The sequence below is a fragment of the Henckelia pumila genome, chromosome 3 (assembly GCF_033568475.1).
Source record: "Henckelia pumila isolate YLH828 chromosome 3, ASM3356847v2, whole genome shotgun sequence".
Taxonomy (NCBI): Eukaryota; Viridiplantae; Streptophyta; class Magnoliopsida; order Lamiales; family Gesneriaceae; genus Henckelia; species Henckelia pumila.
Window position 1 is genome coordinate 18,608,856 of NC_133122.1, and position 20,306 is coordinate 18,629,161.

At 33.7% G+C, this 20,306-nt stretch overlaps 2 protein-coding genes across 9 annotated transcripts; both read left to right on the forward strand.

Annotated features, from left to right (window-relative positions):
* The first annotated feature begins 1,274 nt into the window (after window positions 1-1,274).
* LOC140890785 (probable enoyl-CoA hydratase 1, peroxisomal) lies at window positions 1,275-7,039 on the forward strand. 4 transcript variants are annotated; one of them, XM_073298833.1, is made up of 7 exons: window positions 1,275-1,382; window positions 1,479-1,625; window positions 1,922-1,994; window positions 2,641-2,688; window positions 5,733-6,163; window positions 6,259-6,541; window positions 6,672-7,039. In XM_073298833.1, the coding sequence occupies exons 5-7, from the start codon at window positions 5,751-5,753 to the stop codon at window positions 6,774-6,776; spliced, it is 801 nt and encodes a 266-aa protein (XP_073154934.1). In that variant the 5' UTR covers window positions 1,275-1,382; window positions 1,479-1,625; window positions 1,922-1,994; window positions 2,641-2,688; window positions 5,733-5,750; the 3' UTR covers window positions 6,777-7,039. The 4 variants fall into 4 exon arrangements, with proteins under 4 accessions (XP_073154934.1, XP_073154932.1, XP_073154936.1 ...); XM_073298831.1 differs by lacking the exon at window positions 1,922-1,994; XM_073298832.1 differs by lacking the exon at window positions 1,922-1,994 and having other exon boundaries at window positions 1,282-1,382; window positions 1,479-1,514.
* A 1,849-nt stretch (window positions 7,040-8,888) lies between these two features.
* Window positions 8,889-17,133, forward strand: LOC140890855 (uncharacterized). 5 transcript variants are annotated; one of them, XM_073298976.1, is made up of 13 exons: window positions 8,889-9,127; window positions 9,215-9,261; window positions 9,623-9,902; window positions 10,006-10,349; window positions 10,682-10,955; window positions 11,193-11,260; window positions 11,908-12,159; window positions 12,554-12,629; window positions 13,629-13,705; window positions 13,790-13,839; window positions 15,725-15,809; window positions 15,976-16,074; window positions 16,621-17,133. In XM_073298976.1, the coding sequence occupies exons 1-13, from the start codon at window positions 8,956-8,958 to the stop codon at window positions 16,843-16,845; spliced, it is 2,049 nt and encodes a 682-aa protein (XP_073155077.1). In that variant the 5' UTR covers window positions 8,889-8,955; the 3' UTR covers window positions 16,846-17,133. The 5 variants fall into 5 exon arrangements, with proteins under 5 accessions (XP_073155077.1, XP_073155078.1, XP_073155080.1 ...); XM_073298977.1 differs by having other exon boundaries at window positions 11,953-12,159; XM_073298981.1 differs by lacking the exon at window positions 9,215-9,261 and having other exon boundaries at window positions 8,997-9,127; window positions 9,623-9,709; window positions 9,813-9,902.
* Window positions 17,134-20,306: the final 3,173 nt, after the last annotated feature.

Here is a 20,306-nt window from a genome sequence, read left to right on the forward strand (position 1 = left end):
TACAAATAATCATATCATCAGAACCCTAGCAAAAATATAATAGAAACGAACGAATAACTACATGGCCAAGAACATAACCCTAGAATTTTTTTGGGAAAAAAGGGTTAACAAATGAGATGAGAAAAAAATACTCAAAAACACGTAAATAACCATGAATAATTCAAAATTTCGTGAAACTAATACGGATTAACAGAGACATCGCGAAGAACGTAACCCTAAAATTTGGGGATAAAATGGTTAACAAATGAGATGAGAAAAAAGACTCAAAAACACACAAATAGCAATGACTACTTCCAAATCTTCCTGAAACGAGTACGAATTAACAGAAAAATTTCGAGATGCAAACCTTTTTTGATTTACGATCGGCAGTAATCTCCTGCTTTTCAAATCTCAATTTTTTCTTAACCTTCTTGGGCTGAGAAAAATTCTTCATGGTGCAACTTTCTGAAACGATGTCTTCCGGTGACGAGAACGAACTAAACGACAGGGCGACGGTGAGAAAAATTCTTCATGGTGCAACTTTCTGAAACGATGCCTTCCGGTGACGAGAACGAACTAAAGGACAGGGCGACGGTGAGAAGAAGAGCAGAGAAGGAAATAGAGATCCGGTAAATGAGGAAATGAAGTTTATTATTATTTATGTATGTATTCATAAGGTATATACAGTTTAAAAATAATATAATTTATGTGTATAATGTATTTGGGAAGTTTGAAATAATAAAATAATGAGTAAGGTAATTGAAAGTGATTTTGGCTGACATGGGGACTGTGCACAAACATGAGTTTGGGTTTGGGCATTTAAGGGGAATTTACCGTTATTTCAATCCAAAAAATATTATAAACTTAAATTATGAATAAAATATTAATATTTAATATAAAAATATAATTATATATTATTAATATATATTCATATATATTTTATATTTATTTTTGACTGAACGTGTCCGACCAAACCCAAAACCCGCATATGCATTCGCTTGACCGGATATAAACTCATCCCGTTGGCGGTAAGTTAGATCCTGTATATACAGGCACTGCCTTGAGATAGATTTAACGGTGGACATTTATCAATAAATGTGGAATACATTATTTTTTAGTGGATCTCGCATGTACTAATAAATGAGGATCTATCATAGGATAATGCCTGTATAGCCAGATTGAAATGAACACCGTTGCCAGGTTCGATGCGAGGCCAGAATTAAACCATCCTCGTCTCCATCCTCATCCCAATCCCAATAAAAAAAGCACACGTGCCAGCCTTCTCTTTTTTTTTTTTTTTTCTTGAAAAACGTGCCAGCCTTCTCACCCCACCGCTTCAACGAAAACAAGCATCAAAACAACACTGTTCCCTTCCACTTCTTCACCGTGATTTGGGAGATCAGGTCAGTAGCTTCTTCTCCGTTTTGTTTCTTCTCTTCTCGTTTCTGCCACTTCTTAATCGCTTACAATTCCTTTGCCTTTCCCATTCTTCTGCGCAGTGTTCCCTTTTTGTGGGATTGAAGAGCTTCGGCTGGGTTAATTTTCTTCTCGTGTTTTTGTTCCGCTTGTTTTTGGTTTTTGGATATTCTCGGTGTTTGTGTTTCTTCACCTCGCTCTTCTTTGTTTGTGCTTTCTGATTTTCTAAGGTGATTAGATTTTGTCACTGGTATCTCATTACTTCTAGATTTATGCAAATTGTATGTTGGTTGAATGCAATTTTATCTTCCTTCTTCTGAAAATTGAATTCTTCCTGATTCATTGGGGGTACAAGATAATAGTTTTGAAGGCCTCTTGTTTCGCCTCGCCCTGTATTTTGTGGCGATGCATTTGTTATATTTATCAGCCCCTGTTGAACAATTTCCTTCAAGTTTATGTAGATCTAATGCTACTTTGAGGTATAGAAGTATAGTTCTTATATTCTTTCTTTTTTTTTTTTTGAAAGAAAAACGATTCCATATCAAACGTCTTGAAGTACACAGTCTAACAACCAATTAGGAAATCCAGAACAGATCCAGGTACAAGAACTCAGTACAAGTAAAAATCAAATTGTGCTAATGTATGCGCACACGAGTTGGCTTGACGACATATATGTTGAATACCTCTAAATCTTTCATCTCGCATCAAATTTTGACCTCCTTGACCACTCTCTCATCTGATCCCAACCAATCAAAAGGTTCTTGAATTGCCTTAACCGCTTCCAACGAATCAGAATAAGTTCAGATTTTATCAATATTACATTGCAAACAAAGCTTCAACCCAAAGAGAACAGCCTTCATCTCCCCTCTAAAAACTAATCCTGGATTACTAATAGGGCTGGCCAAAGCGGCCACAAATTGACCACCACTGTCTCGAATAATGGCCCCAACCGAAAGACAGCCCCTTGCCTCTTATATTCTTTAATATCTGCCTCATACCACTTTCAATACCACTGCTTGTTTCTTGAAGATGAACACAATTTTTTTTTAATGCTTGATGATTTTTTAGGGCATAATACTTCTCTCCTCCGACCGTTCTGCGTTTTCTCTGCCGTTAATTAGTTGTCCGTTCCAACAGTTTTGCGTCGTTTGGCTTCTATTTGGAAACTTCGTACGGCTAACGGTTTCGTTCTTCTCTGTTTTTGTCCCTTTGTTTTGCGTTGTAAAAGGTGGTCTATTTTTTCAGATCGGTGTGTCCTCTGCCTTCTATCCGGGACTCGGAAACTTCGTACGGGTAATAAGTTGCTTCTTCTCTGTTTTGCTTTTTTGTTTTTTTGTTTTTTTGTTTTTGTTTTTGTTTTTTTGTTTTTTTGTTTTTTTTACCTTTGTTTTGCTTCAAAATGTGATCTAGATCTGTGTTTTGTTTTGTTTGCACTGAAAATTAAAATTACCCAACCAAACAGACTGGAGAAAACCCATAATAAAGAATGGAAATAAAATATAAGGTGCTGTCAGTGTGTGTGTAACTTTTTAACATATAATTTGATGAAAAATGATTAAATTATTTCTTTTGATGCAAAAAAAGGTCCAATTATAATTTCACAGAAAGTATTAATAGATTTAAAGATATTTCATTCTCTGCTCCATGAGTTTCTATCCATAGCTTACTGCTAACAATATAACTCTCTATAATTTTTTTTATCTTTTCTTTTTAGAGACTTTTTTCTTTCCAAAAAAATTATTTCCGATAGAATAAGACAGATTTTTTTAGGTTTGCCGCAACGCTGTCGGTCTTTCTTCTTTCGTTTAGATTTGATGTTTTCTGTCTTAGTTTTTGTGAGTTTTCCTTTTTGTTTTTTCCATAGAGGCTATATAATACGTTTCAGAAATTAGGGAAAATTAGCATTTTAATCCTGTATGTAGGCTTCATTTTGGTTTTGGTCCTGTATATTGGCTTGTTTTGGAAAAGATCCTGTAACTTTGTTTTTATTTTGGATTTAGTCCTACATGTTTGATTGTTTTGGTTTTGGTCCTATAGGTTGACTTACTTTTTCATTTTGGTCTTATACAAAGTTATGTTTTGAAAAAAAGTACATGAATTTGGATTTTTTTTGGATTTGGTCCTATTAGTTGACTTGTTTTTTTTTTATTTTGATCGTGGAAAAGATACGGTTTTGACCAAATTATGCTCGGTTAAGTTAGAATAAGCGCTTATATTTTTTATTTTAAAATAATAAATTAAATTTAGAATTTAGATGTTGACTTTTCAACTTCACCGCTTAAGCTTTTATAATAAATATTTTTTTATGATTTTATAATTAAATAAATTAGGTTTAAAATTTAGATGCTGACATTCTAATTATTTTTTAAAATAATAATTATGTTCTAAAAGGTACAATAACTTGGTTATTTTTTTGTATTTTTCCTCCGTCGCCGAAACTGGAGGGAGCAGCAAAATTTTGCTTATTTGCAGTGTTCTAAAAAGCACGCTTAAGCGGCGATTAAGCGTGATAAAAGTGAAACATACTTAAAAAGCTCTGCTTTCGAGAAAAGCGGAACAAAAAAAGTCAACCATAGTTGAGAACGATAAAAAAATATATTAGAGTGTTACTTTTTAAAAGAACGAAAGTATGTTTTAAATATATTTTTAGTTTTTTAGCTAATTTTGTTAATTTAGGTTGGAACTTATTTATATGATCATTAATAGGTGCTAAGTGGGCGAACACTTAGTGCCAAATAAAAAAAAATCGAAGTTACAGTTGAGAACGATATAAATGAATATTTGTTTGTTACTTTTTAAAAGAACAAAAGTATGTTACATTTAATACATTAAATTAACATATTTTAGATTTTATTAAATTATTTAGATTAAAAAAATTTAAGCGTAAAAAAATATTTTTTTTATTAGTTAGTTGTAGTTATCTCAAACCAATAAGCTGATAAAACATGAAAGAATAAAAAATATTTATTACAAAAATAATTAGAGATCAACTTCTAAATTTCAAAACATGATAACATACGGGACGAAAACTAAAAAGCAAACCAACTTACAGGACCAAAACCAAAATAAGCCAACATATAGGACTAAATCCAAAAAAAAATCGAGTTACAGGATCTTTTCCAAAACAAGTCAACATACAGGACTAAAACCAAAAAGAAGCCAACATACAGGACCAAAATGCTAATTTTCCCCAGAAATTAAAGTAAAAAAGGAAACCAAAATATATTTTTTAAACTTGTACTAATATAATAATACACACACACATATATATATAGCTATTACTACATATAAAGCTTCCACCCCCTATACTGACATTTTTGGTTAGCTTCATATTGCTTTTAATATAATTACGATTTCATCATTTATTTCTTTTTCATTTTCTTTTATTTTCATTCCTTTTTCTTGATTTCATCATTTTGTTTCTCATTTTTTTCTTCTTTCTTTCTTTTTGTTTGACACATTAAAAAATTATCAAAATACTTCCCTCAATTTATAACTTAAACCACAGATACAACTTTCTGCGTGTTGTGGAACATCTGCTACATGTAGCCATTTAACCACGTGTAGATTTGAAACCTGCAAACTAAAAAAAAAAAAAATCCTTGTTTGTCAGAATAATATACGCAGCAGCAAAGCTTGCTGGTACAGCCAAAATCTTAGTAATATTTGGGAAATAAAGAAGATTTTGTGAGCTTTGCTTGCTGGATTTTGGCCATTCTCATCATATCATAATTGAAGAAAAATATGAGCTTTTGAATGCCATGACTTAATTTAAAATGAATGCTTACTTCACAGGGTTTAATGCTGCCTAGGTATTAACTATAACCATTTGTGTAGATTACTCATACATTTATCTCTAACTAAATGTCTAACTAAAGTAAAGTTTAGTTTTTACCCACGTGTTGTACAACTTTATCAATGTTATCAGATCTGCTTTTTGTTTTGTTTAAATATTTTGATGTCTGAGGGTAGTTTCTTTCTCGTCGCTTTTTTTTTCTTGGTTCTTTCCTGCATGCTGTAAAACGTTTTCCATAAGCTCAGATCTGTTCTTTCTTTTGTTAAGATTTTTTTAATTCAGTCTTCTCATTGCTTCTACTTTCATGAATCAAATTTGCTTTTACGTCATGCGGTTTCTGCTTGGGATTGCAAAGGCTTCTGCAGGCTCAGTCTCTTCGCTTGTTTTTCCTCTTGTTATTACCCACATGCTGTACCACGTTTTCGATTTTATTAGATATGCAAACCTGGGTAAACACCTCAAGTATTGAGGTGTCCATACCTAGTAATAATAATAATTGCAAATCCAATGCGCTTGTACATCTCATCTCATCTCATGTCAGATCATCACGTACAACCAAATGGAGAAGCCGCCGCCGGAGAAGCAGCTGATCTTGGTGAAGAAAGATCCCGATGGAGTGGCCTTGGTCATCATAAATCGGCCCAAATCTCTCAACTCATTGACCCGGCCCATGATCGTCGATTTGGCCCGCGCCATCAACACTCTGAGCTCTGATGATTCGGTCCGGGTCATCATATTGTCCGGCTCTGGCAGGGCCTTCTGCTCCGGCGTAGACCTGACGTCTGCGGAGGACGTGTTCAAGGGGGATGTCAAGGATATGGAAACCGACCCGGTCTACCAAATGGACCGCTGCGCCAAACCCATCATCGGAGCCATCAACGGCTTCGCAGTCACGGCTGGTTTTGAGATTGCTTTAGCTTGTGATTTCTTGGTGGCTTCTAAACAAGCTAAATTTATCGATACCCATGCGAGGTACAATTATTTGATTGTAAATCGTTGCAAGTCTTGATTTTGTTTCAGATGGATTTGCTTTGAATAATTGATTGTGAGGTGGGTAATGAATGCAGGTTTGGAATATTTCCTTCGTGGGGTCTGTCTCAGAAGCTTTCTCGCATAATTGGGCCGAATCGAGCTCGCCAAGTGTCTATGACGGCGATGGCCGTAACTGCGGAGCAAGCCGAGAGATGGGGTTTGGTTAATCATGTAGTTGAAGAAGGTGAAGTGGTGAAGAAAGCTAGAGAAATAGCTGAATCCATGATCAAGAATAATCAAGACTTGGTGGTGAGGTATAAATCAGTTATAAATGATGGATTCAGAATGGATCTGGGTCATGCCCTTGCTCTGGAGAAGGTATCCCTTCAACTTAAAACTTGTATGTTCCTCTGCTATTATTGCTCTATCTATATATATATATATGTATATATATATATATGTTCTCAGTTGTTTTGAATTTGAGGAGTTGGATTTTTGTCACTCACAGGAAAGGGCTCACCAATATTACGATGGAATGACTAACGACCAATTTCAGAAAATGCAAGAATTCATAGCCAGCCGGAGCTCAAAGAAACCATCTTCCAAGCTGTGACTTTTTTATTCTAGATAGATTTTTAAAATGTTTAGCTAATAATAAACAAATGCTTGTTCATCATGCTCATTTTCTAAAATGAGCTCTTTTCTCCCGTGTTATACTTATATGTAAGGTCTCATCTGTATTTAAGCTAGAAAAGGCCATGGTAACCAAAGACTCAAATTCATTGAGAACTGGGGAAATGTAGCTATGAATATTTGCATAGCAAGAAAAATTCTTGAAGGTTTTCCCTTGTGAGAAGAAACAACAGATGATGCAAAATCACTAATACATTTTTTCCCTCTTATCGTTTGGAAATGAACAGATATGGGAAGCTGATAAATATCTTGGGAGTGAATGGAATGGGAAGCTGATGTAGCTGCCAATTAATCTCTCCAAACCACGCTTTTTCTGAACTTCATGATAATCGTAAAATTCTTTCATTTTTTTGATAAAATCTCATTTGGGAGCTGCAACATGCTGGTGTTCATCTCCTATTTGCGGAGGATAGGGTGAATCCATCCATGAAAATTCATCAATATGTACATTAATCACATACAAATATCGTTACTTCATTACATAACAAAGAGTACAGTATACATACCAAAAATTTCAATCCACAAAATCTGATGAAATCCTAGTAACAAGAAGTTCACCAACAATTATCTACACATAGCTCAACTGTATCTTTTCTACGTTGAACCGAACTACAACATTACTTGCTATAAGTAGATGGATATCTTCCAATCATCAACTCCATAACTATCTAAAGATTTGGATGCATTTTCACGCTTTTTTTCATTTTTATTAAAATACTCTATACACTAGCCACATAAATATTAGTTATATTAAATTAAAAATAATATATATACAAACATATTTTTTCTATTTATAAGAACCAATACACCCCTTTAAAATAAAATAAAATAAAAAATTTATCTTTAATAATTTTTTGAATTTTAATTACAAAATTTCACGAGAATTAAAATCATATTGATTAAATTTTTTTAAATAAAAACTTATTATACTACACGACAAAAACTTATAATATTATATTGATCATAAATTTAAAATAAAAATAATTATTTTTTATAATTAATTCATTATTAATTATATAAATTTGATGTTTTAATTATTTTTTATATTTTTAATTTGTAGCTTAATTTTTATTATAACTCAAAATTTACATTTTATTCACTTTAATATAAATATGCATATACATATATAATAATAATAATAATAATAATAATAATAATATGTATATGTATATGTATATGTATATGACTTATACATATTGACTTGATATATTGACGTAGTTTTAAAAAATTATTAATACGAATGTGTGTGTATATATAATATATTATATAAATAAGAATATTATACTATATAAAACTAAATATTTTCAAATTTTATAGATTCATATTAATTTTTTAATTGCAACAAGTTTAATACTACTTATGATTTTTATAAGCCAAATTGATAACAAAAAATTATTTATATGATAGGTAAAAATATTTTAAAGAAATAAAATTATTTTAAAGAGAGATAAATATAAGGTATTGATACTCGATTAATAATTTTAATAAATAAATCATAATCAAAATCATGAATTACAAAACACATATGGTTCAACAAAAAAAAAATTACAAATGCCAATATAAATTTTGAAAAAAGTTTACAAATGTCAATAAAAACCATGAAAAACAAATCTGCGAGATTCTGTGAAAGTCATTAAAAATTTGTAAGATTCTATAAAATTCTTCAGAAATCTATCAACTTCACAAAAATCTGTCATTTAAAAAAGTCAGTAAATCTATGCAATAAATACAACCCCTAAATTATATGGTAAAATTCAAGTCACTCTCAGTATAAGTTAATTTGTATATAGGAATTTGTATATAAATTTCGGGGGTCGATATTAGAGAAGGAAAACAAAAGGAGAGAAACTTATAAAAGATTTGAAGGATGCCTTTGCAATAAAGAATATAATGCTATCCGTTGAGGTGTTAGTTCAACCAATCACATGAATATAATATTATCCAACGATTAATGTCTCATAATTTGTCAAATTAACAATATATAATTAATTACTAGATTTGGATGTTACCCATACACTAATTAACCCGTTGAGCTCCTCGCCTCCTCCATTTCCGCCAGAATGAAAAACTCAAGACAAATATTCAACTGACCGAGCAAGATGAGTCAATTTCTTGGTATTACGAAGGCGAATCTCTTACCCGAAATTTCAAGTCGGAAAATTATTGCCTTCGATTCAATCAAAATCCAGCAGCACGAAGCATCTTTTCTTCTCAGAAACAGGATTCTGTGCAGGAAAAGGAAATGGCGAGCAGTTCAGTCAAAATTTCCAGGTTGTTATCTTGTTATTGCACAATTTTTTTTATTTGACGCTTAAGCTTGCATAAGCAATCACCTGATATTTTTATTTATTTCGACAGTTACTTGCAAACTGGTTGATATAGATGCAGGTTTGCTTCAAGAAGAGGTAGATTAGTTCAATTGTCAATTTTTTTCTTTGGCTCTAGGATAGAAGTTTGGGTTGACGTTTATGTGCCTTTTTTTCTTTTTGATTGAGGATTTGCATGTTTGGTCATTCTGTATAATGTATAGTCCAGCCAGCTTAACATTTCGTCAAACATTGTGGACACAGGAAATATGGGGACGATAGGACTTTATGAACAATGTAATGAAGAATGTTTTTTTTTTTGGGTCATATGCATGCAAACGTTAGAATCTGATTATTGATGGAAAATTAAGATAAGTGAGCCTACGGAATCATTCAATGCTCAGATTGTTTGAGGAGACAATTATGCAAAGTCATAATGTGTGCATTTTCTTACATTTAGGATGCAGCTTCTGATGGAGCAAAAATTATTGATTTTCCTCACGTGCAAACTCTTAGAAACTTCCCCAAGGAGGAGTTATTTGAAAAGGTTGTCATGGTCAGATTCGATTCAATTATTCTACTCCACAGAAAGGAAGACCAATCGCCACAAGCCAGTGCTCTTTATACCATCAAGTATTTGTATGAAGCAGGTGCAAGAGTAATTATGGTGGGCAGCTGGAGTAAGACTACCAATTCTAGCCTTCCTTCAGGAGCATATCATTCAACAGAATCTGTAGCAGGTATACATTCTTTTGACTGATATGTTAATCTTGCTAGTTTCCACATTTCAATTTTCTGTCGCAATATGTTAAATGCTCTTTACTGATGCTCAGTATGTTCCAGAATATCTATCGTTGGTACTTGAACTCAAAGTTGTTCCATTGACATTTTCTGAGAGATGCAAGCATTCTGGTGTGGAAGAGAGTAAAAATTATGACATTCTTCTGCTCGAAAATCTTTTACACTTGAAAGGGGAAATGGCTAACTGTTCAAAGTTTGCCAAAGAACTTGCAACTGGTGTTGATATTGTTGTCAATGACGCCTTCTCTCAGTCTCATAAAGTTATAGCTTCAACTGTTGGTGTTGCTTCTTTTTGCCCTGCCTACGTTGCTGGATTTTATTTTGAGGAAGGCCTCTATAAGCTCAAGAAACTCATCTGGACCAGTGAAAATCCCTATATGGCTATTGTAAGATGATAATCTTTGCTCAATAATTTATTTGAACTGCTAGTGGATGATTTTTTCTGACAAAATATTTAGCAAAAATCTAGGTATTTGGTGCTATCTCTTTGGCAGTTGTGTGCTGTTTCTAGGAATAGATCACTAAGTTTGTTGTCGGTGTGTAGCATCATGTTTCTAGACTGATAGGCTATAAATAGTGTGATCATTCATTTACAAGTAAGCTATGAAGTAACAAAAGTACAAAACCAATATATATTTGTGTAAATATTTACTCTCTTAATTGGCTCTTTCTTGCATTTGTTGGTCTCTTATTTATGGTGCTTCAATTTTACATGCAGATAGGAGGAGGTAACCTTGCAGACAAAGCAGCTGCCCTGCAGATTTTAGCTTCGACATGTGATGGTTTAGTTTTTGTTGGGAGTCTGGCCTTTCAAGTAATGCATGCCCTATCGACGGAATTTGTTGAGCTTGGGGCATTAAAAGATGCTATCAGTATTGTGGAGTCTGCAAAGTCAAGAAATATTCCACTTGTCTTTCCAAAAGATGTTTGGTGTATCAATAATCATAATCCAGAGCAAGTGGAGATATTTTCTGTTACTTCTATTGCTAAAGGTAAGGCCACAACTTACACCATTTCAGTAAGTAACAAGGTATTCTTTTGCATTAAAGAGACCATATCCTCAAGTTTCATTATCTTCCTGTTTTTTAGATATGTAAAGTTCAAATGTTGTCACAATGCAAGAGATTCTGAACTTTTTGTGCATGGGTTTCTTATTGTCATGGTTAATGTGTGGTATTTGTTTTGCAAATTTTCACTGTTGCCTTGTTTTTCAATTCTCATCTTTCCAGGTTGGCAACCTGTTGATATCGGTCCAAGATCTTTGCAAGAAATGATCTGTTTACTTTCAAAATGCAAGGTGCTTACAACTTTTTTATAAAAACTAGGACGCGATAACATTTATCTTCGAGGTGCTTATTGGTTTCTCATAAAACTACCTGGACATTCGTCAAATTTAGTTGAGTTTCCTGTTCACCTACTCATAGATGAACATCACGGTGGCCTATAGTCATCGTTCAGATTTTCCACATATTCAGGATGTTCTAAGGTATAGAAAAACTCCAATTAGCTGTTCTAGAGGGGATAGAGAGAAATATGGAAGTGCACTATTGCTAGGTAACATATACTCAGAAGAACGGCTAACTTGATTGCTCCATGCATTTCTTCTTGTAGTTGATGAACTTCTGGTCTTTTTACGAGACAGTTGGTACATAATTTTCCTGCTAAGTGTCACCACACTACTGAAGTTTATTAGATTTTTCAATCTTTACCATAGAAATAGTAAATTCGCAGTTTCTAGACAGAGACATGCTGTATGTTTACCCGTGTAGAGGAACTCTGTAACTACACATGCTGCAATGCCTTTATATATAATACTTCTGAGTTGAGAACTATACTTTGTTTATTTTTTTCGTTCTCTAGAAAATCTGAGTCGATTGTATATGCTTGACTTCCCCACATAGATTTTACGTTTTCGTCTTTACAAATCTTACTCTATTTTTCCAGAGAATATTGTGGATTGGCCCATTGAAGTTCAACTCGTTATGTCAGGGTAAAAGTGGAGCGTTTAAACTGGCAGAAGAACTCGATACTCTTAAAAAAAGAAGTTGCGATACAACTTTTGTAGGGAACATGCAGTTTAAAGAATCATTAAGCAAATTGAAATCTTTCTCAGAAGATAATTTTGTCAAAAATGCTGCAGTTGTGTGGGAGTTTCTTAAAGGAAGAAAACTTCCTGGGCTTGAGGCATTAGATAGAGTATGCATATCGAACTCCATCTTTGAACATTTCTGTATGTTAATCATGGTGTTATGAAGGAAATTGTGAAACAAGATAAAATGTTCCTCATTCATTTTTTACCAGCTTCCGCAAGCTTTTCCATTTAGATTCAAGTACCATCGTATAGATGTTTATCAAAATAAAATTAACCAAGAAATGTATTAACTAGCAATATTTGCCATTATTTAGTTGCAGCAATGGTTAAATGATATGCCTGTGCAGGGACCCTAAAAGATCCTTATATTTACATACATGTACTCATGCAAAATGGACGTGTTTTTATTAGTAAGCTGTGTGGGAGCAATATATACCTGATTAATTTTCTCTTCTTTGGAACTTGCATGTACATTATAAATTGTTTGTATCTTTGCAGGCATATCCCTTCCATGTAGACTGGAATATCGCTTATACCGATCCAATGCGTCCTTTGGTTGTTGATGTTGGAAGTGGTAACCTTCATGTGACTACGTTATTCAAATAGCATAAAATTAATCTTGATTTAAAACCTGAACAGCTTTTTGTTTGCTACTATCTCCTTGTGAAACTACCTCGCATGCATAAAGTCAAAATAAATAAAAATCCAAGCATCACCTTACTAATTCCTTTGGTATCATTTAGTTGGCTGGGAAACTGTACTTCAATATGATTACCCATCTTTAAAGCATTTTCAATGTTTTTCACGCTTCTGGCCTACCATGTCAATACACAAATATTATTGGTTTATTTCAATTTTGAATTTCAAGTTTAGGTGTACATTTTACTTATGTTTGCATTAAAAATTCCAAGTCAAACAACTTTAAGATTAAAAAAAAATTTCAGAAATTTCTGGTGAAAGTTTTGCAGTTTATCTACTATCTATGGCCCCAGGATGAACATTTTTGCCATCACCAACTACTATATTAATCAGTTTGAAGCTCGAGGCTATCTCTTATGTCATATTCACAAAAAGATGCAGATAGGATTTATTGTAATCATTGTTTTGTTGCTTTCTGCATATATTACGCTTTCTAAGTTTTACTTGAATCATTTATTCGGAACGTGGATGCCAAAGAAAGGAAATTACATGTCCAGAAGCGCCTGGTTGACTTTCCTGCATTTTATTTTAATCTCTCATCCTCCCATATTTCATAATCATTTGTACTGCTTGGTCAAGGAAGCAAATTGCATCCGACCAAATTTGTCTTTGCAACTACAACACCATGTTTAGACTTTAGAGAAAGTGTGAGGGAAATTTTTGTACAAAATACCATAGACATGCCAAACTATTAGATGGTCACAAACATATGAGGACAGAAGGGATTCATTTCCAATGGTGGAGGTCAATCATGTCGAACTCTTTTTGAAGGAATCTAAAATACTGTTTAGTTCAATTTTTGTCGACAAGTTTGTGGTAATAAATTCTGTACTCAAGGAAGTAAAGAGAGTAAATTATGGCTGGAAAATTACAGGCAATGGCTTGTTTCTGTTTGGAATGGCAAGAAGAATTATAAATATGAATTTTCTTGGGCTAGAGATAAATGCAAAGGTCTTTTATCCTCTCTCTGAACATATTCGTTCCTGAAATTTTGACTTATGAACTTATCGCATCTGGGCTCTGGATATATTTCAGCTGGTAGATCGTTGTCTTAATGAAATTCATCGACCGGGCATCCAAAATACGTAAGCAGTTGTTCATTCCTGTCAAATTTATAATGCCTTAGCCTTATGATTTAAATAAATATTGGCAATAAAGTTTTTGGCCTTCAAACAGTACTCACTACTTAGAATTGTTTTTACTGACTATATGTGCCAGAGTTGCACCCCATAGTCTAAAATACAAAGAGAAAGAACATGTTTTTACAGGAACGTAGGGCGAAAACTCTATGAGAAATCAAGATGAATTGTCCATGACTATGAAGGTCACTCTTGCCTTGTGTAGGTTAGGAGGTTGAAATTTTATGATTTGGACAATTTTAAGTATTCCATGCATTTGGATATACATGCTTATATCGAAGCCATTGCTTTCTCGCAAAATGAATAAACCATAGTCGAGTCAAGGGTTGACTTTTTGGAGAATCCCAATTACCTGGAACACCATAGATGCTTGTGGTGTCTCAGTCTTCACAATCTTGGTAAAAAGCTTATTTGTAATGAGCGGAGACATCACTACAGCTCATTTACTAAGTTGCGAGGTTCAAATTTTATGAACTAGAAGATCCAAGGAAAATCTGTGAAGATTTAATATCATTGGTGATTTGGTTTGATTAATATATTTTCAAGTTTGTTGTTAAGAACTATACTTAGCTTCCACTTTAAATAAATGCATGTCTTGCTTCCTTTCAGTTACTTCAAGATAGTTCTTGGCTTTATCACGATTGACAGTCAAATTATGTCACAAAACACTTCAATTTCCTGGTAATAGTTGGTTCAAATGTTTTCACGTGAGTTGCATCTTTTGATTGATATAGTCATGAAGGAACCACTGGCGGTTCCAGTAAGGGGCAAGGGGGGGCAGCTGCCCCCCCTTGAATTTTATTTTAAATTACTAAAATATTTTTATATTTTAAAAATTATAATTTATGAGCATAAATTAGGAATCAAACACGGAAATAAAAAAAAAATCAAAAAATTTAAGTTAATCTTCATTGTTTAATGTGTGCAAAGTGATCCGAAAATTTATGGCCCGTAATATTTAATAAATTATAGTCCAATCACTAAGTTTTTAAACTTAAACACAAATGAATTTTAAGTTTTTTAAATCTAAAAACAAATTGTTGAAGCAAGAATTGTTAACTTACAAGCTTGTGAGTTTGAATTTTATTTTATCAGTCGCAACAACTGCATTGAAGAAAAAAATTTTTGCTGAGAAGATTATTACGAATATTAATTAATTATACTGAAATATATGTATGTATATATTAGTTTATTGATGAAGTTATTATTAATTATTTTCAGAAAATAAAAAGTCGTATATTATTTAAATGAAAGTCTTATATTTAAATTTTGTTATGTGGTGATTGTGTGTATATATATATAATCTTTTATTATGTCCGGCCGCCCCCCTTCATAAAATTCCTGGATCCGCCCTGGAAGGAACTAAACGAGTGTCCTGGTTTCATATTGGTGCGCGTTGCAGTTTCAGTCAAATATCAAGATGTTTTCTAAAAATAAATTTATACAGATAGTATTTGGAACCCACTAAGATAACCTGGTTGTTGAAGTCACTTCACCTAACCAATTTCTAGGGTAAGTGGCTCAGTATTTTTTCTTCCTCATTTCTCTTTTGAGACCTGTCTTTTGATTTCAAGAATTTCTCATTGGGTCACACCAATCCTCAAACTTGAAGTCCTTGATTCTATTATTCCAATTAATGTAATTTATTTCTTCTGTAAAAGGCGGAAGTGGAACAATGTAGCTGCTAGAATACTGCTTTCTTTTTTTCACTGTGGGGGGATGGGGTTGGAGAGGCCAGATAGCTATTTAATATTTCAATTCTGTTTAACCAGTTTTGGAGACACCATTTACTAATAGAGAAGCTGTTACATTTTTCTCGTCCGGTTTACAGGCACTTTCTCACAACAAATGCAACATCAACATTTCGATCGATAGTGTCAAGTTACCCAGGGGCATTGGTTCTCGTAACAATACAGGTGATACGGTTTATTGCATGAATGCATTCACAGAAACTTGCAGCTAGCTTTGTCTCTGACTCTGAATAAAATTATTTTCAATCATGAACCACCTAGTATCAAATGCACGTTGCTCGGTAGCAGCCACATAAAACATTCAATTCAAAAATGTTCTTTCTGATTGCAGTGTCCAAACCCTGACTTCAACAATCCAGATAACCGGTGGAGGATGTTGCAGAGGTCATTAGTTGAAGCAATAGCAGATAGACTTGTGATCGGTGGAAAGGTACTTTATCACTAGCTTGCCACATGTTGATGATTATTACATGTTTGAAATTGACATAATAATTGTATTGAGAAATATTTAGCTTTATAGTTGACTAGTTTCATTGGTTAACTGTGTGTGTGTGTGTGTGTGTGTGTGTGTCTATACATACATACACATATATGTTTGTGTGTGTGTGTGTGTGTAAGTCTCATTAAACAATCAGTGTCACCTGAAACGCGGCGATCTATTTTCCTTTTACCCTTTCTTGTGATTTTATACTTTTCCTCCTATCTATTTTGCTTGTAAATTCTCTTTCCTCGTTTGACAAGCTTAATGTCATGGAAAAATGATTTCTTCCACTTCTCGTTTTCAATTCAGCCACCCTCCTGTCATTTAGAAACGTTGGAGGTCTCAAGAGTTTATTACCATAGTAGAGCGAATGTGGTAATCCATAAATCAAGCTGTTTTTATTTTTAAGATGAATTATTTTATGGCAAAGTGGTTTGATTTCTGATATGCTGTAGATTAAAAATAACGACCGATAACAAACTGGTTAATGTGCAGGTATTTCTCCAATCTGATATAGAAGCAGTCGCTCTGAGAATGAAAAAAGAATTTATAGAACACGGCAAGGGAAAGCTTGCATTGCTGAATCATGATGAGGAGAAGACTGATGGAGGAGAATGGCTGAGGGAAAATCCCTTTGGAGTGCCATCAGATTGGGAACAGCATGTGTTAGATCGTGGTGATCCCATGTACAGACTTTTACTCGTGAAAGTAACAAGCTGAGGCTCTATTTGCATAATCTGTAAATGGTTCTATGTTCCGTCGTAGCATCCGGTGAACTTTCGGATAGTGTAGCAGACGACTCAAATGTGCCAAGCCAAACGAGGCAAGAAACTGCCCACCGAATGCTTTCAAAGTTTCGGGTGACAACTGATAAATTATAGGTTGATGAGTAATTTTGTGCTACGGATGTACATAAAGTGTAGCAGTCCTTTTGATGTACGGCCAAAATTTTAAGCTCCAAGTTTTACCTAAAAAGAAAACGAAAATAATCCGAAGTGATCCAATCAATATGGAAGTGTTAAATCTCTTTTTGAAAATTGAAGTGTGGTCTGTTTTTGTTTGAATATGATATTTTTAATAACACGTATTTTTACTTTAAAAAAATAATTATTTTTAAGAGTAAAATTTATTTTGGTACACGAACTATTGATAAAATGTCAAATTATACATAAACTATTGAAAATGGTTTAATTAGTACATGATCAAGTAACAAAGTCAATTTTGTTGTGAAAAAGTAAAAATTTATGGTAAAAAGTAAAAACTCCAAAACTCAAAATATATCAAACTCTACACTTTATAATATTTTTCTCTCAACTCAATTGTATTTTTCATCACAAATGAAGACCTATTTATAGATCCACATTTGAGATTAGTCCAAAAATAAATACATCATCATCTACATCATCACACACTAACTTTCCACATTTTACAACTCAATATTCAACATTCAACATTCAATATTCAACATAATATTAATAATAATAATATTTTTCAACACTCCTCCTTGTGATGATGATCGTGATATGATGACTGTCTTCATTACGTGTTTTATACTGCCTCGTTAAAAACCTTACTAGAAAAAACCCAGTGGGATAAAAACTATAGTAAGAAAAAAAGAGTGCAGCCACGTAAACTCCCCCTCATGTTAACATGAGTGATTCTTTACATATTCCGCAGATTGCGCATCCCAATGTTGTATATATGCTTTCTGAATATCGTCGTGGGAAGTGCCTTTGTGAAGAGATCTGATGAGTTCTCACTTGATTGAATATAACAAATATCAATATCTTTATTCTTCTCAAGCTCTTGAGTGTAGGCAAAGAACTTTGGGGGTATATGTTTTGTTCTGTCACTTTTGATGTATCCTTCTTTCATTTGAGCAATACATGCAGCATTGTCTTCATACAACGTCACAGGCTTCTTGTCTACTGATAATCCACAAGAAGTTTGGATATGTTATATCATTGATTTTAGCCAAACACATTCACGGCTTGCTTCATGTAGCGCAATAATCTCAGCGTGATTTGATGAAGTTGTTACGAGTGTTTGTTTCTGTGAACGCCAAAAAATTGCGGTGCCTCCACGAGTAAATACATATCCGGTTTGAGAACGTGTCTTATGTGGATCAGATAAATATCCAGCATCAGCATAACCAATGATACTTTGATTGGTGTATTTTGAGTACAAAAGTTTCAAATCTGTTGTTCCTCGTAGATAACGAAATATATGTTTAATTCCGTTCCAGTGCCTCTTTGTTGGATATGAACTGAATCTTGCCAATAAATTTACAGCAAAAGATATATCAGGTTTAGTGCAATTTGCAAGATACATAAGGGCACCAATGACACTTAGATATGGTACTTCTGGACCAAGAATAACTTCATCATCTCCACATGGACGGAATGGATCCTTTTCTATGTTTAATGATCTTACAACCATTGGAGTACTTAATGGATTTGATTTATCCATATTAAAACGTTTAAGGATATTTTCTGTATAATTTGCCTGGTGAACAAAAATTCCACATTCTTTTTGTTCGATTTGCAAACCCAGACAATACTTGGTTTTTCCAAGATCCTTCATTTCGAATTCTTCCTTCAAGTACATCATAACTTCTTGAATTTCTTTATTCGTTCCAATGATGTTTAAATCATCAACATATACATCAATAGTTACACATCCGGATGTTGTTTTCTTGATGAAAACACAAGGGAATATTGGATCATTTACATATCCCTTTTTCATCAAGTGCTCATTTAGCCGATTATACCACATTCGGCCAGATTGCTTTAACCCATATAATGATCTTTGCAATTTTATAGAATAAAATTCTCTGGGTTTTGAACTTTGTGCTTCAGGCATCTTAAATCCTTCAGGGATTTTCATGTATATATCACTATCAAGTGATCCGTATAAGTAAGCTGTAACAACATCCATAAGACACATTTCCAAATTTTCAGACACTGCCAAACTAATCAAATATCGAAACGTAATTGCATCCATAACAGGAGAATACGTTTCTTCATAATCAATTCCAAGCCTTTGAGAAAAACCTTGTGCAACAAGTCTAGCTTTATATCTGATGTGGGGTCTTGGGTTGCTAATCTCAAATCTTAAGGGCATTTAATGAATAAGCATCATTAAACTAATAAGGAAAGAAAGGATCTAAAAAAATTTTTTTTTTTTTTTCCAAAAAGGGGTGCCCCCCCGCCGCCAAAAACTACCGCGGGGCGCCCCTGTTTTTTTCCAAAACAGTAGGCTAGTCTCCAGGCTGCGTGCGAGCCGTCAAAAACTACCGCGGGGGCGCCTCCTTGAGCAGAAACTTGCCTTGTTCTTTGTCCGCAAATTTGATCCCTTCAACTCCTTCCAATTCATCAAACTCAAGTCCAAAACATGATATAAAAGATCCAAATCATGCATATTAATATAAACAAGGTCTCAAGCATCTATACATGTATTTATTACATCGCACAAGTCGCTAAAGAAACGATAAACGACATAATCTATCTCAAGTTTCATACATGTATTCCAAAACTCACAAGTTCTAAGGTTCCATGCTTCTACCATCCAAAACATCATCTACAACCCGAGTCCTCACGTGCTAGACTCTCTCCCAGCTGTCAATGACGTCGATGATCAGCTCCTGCCCTCTCTGTTGTCATGCACACATACAAAACAAGACAACAGCCGGATAAACTCCGGTGAGATATAATTCTCAGTATAACCAACATATCGAAAGCGTTAAATAAATCATAACGACTCTATTTAAAACTCAACTCAACAAATAGAGTACTCAACGCTTTAAAGACGAATTGATTCACATAACTTCGAAGCCATCAAGATTCATAACTGATCTTGACATGGATATCTATCTAACGAATTCGTAAACGACTCGCAAATAAGGTTAACCGCAACCTTGGCTTAGATTCAATTCGATATAACATCATATCAACTCAAATTTAAAGATCCACTACCTGAGATGGATCGACAACACCACAATCAAATCAAAACATAAACAAGTATGTGATTTTTGCGGGCCAACTCAAAGATAATCGTTTTTGAGTTTCAAAGTCCCTACTTCGCGATGTCGTCATTATACCTTCGTTTATCTCGGTTCTAAACTCTTCAAATCTGCGAGATATAATCAAAATACATATATCAAACTTCATACCAATCTATCA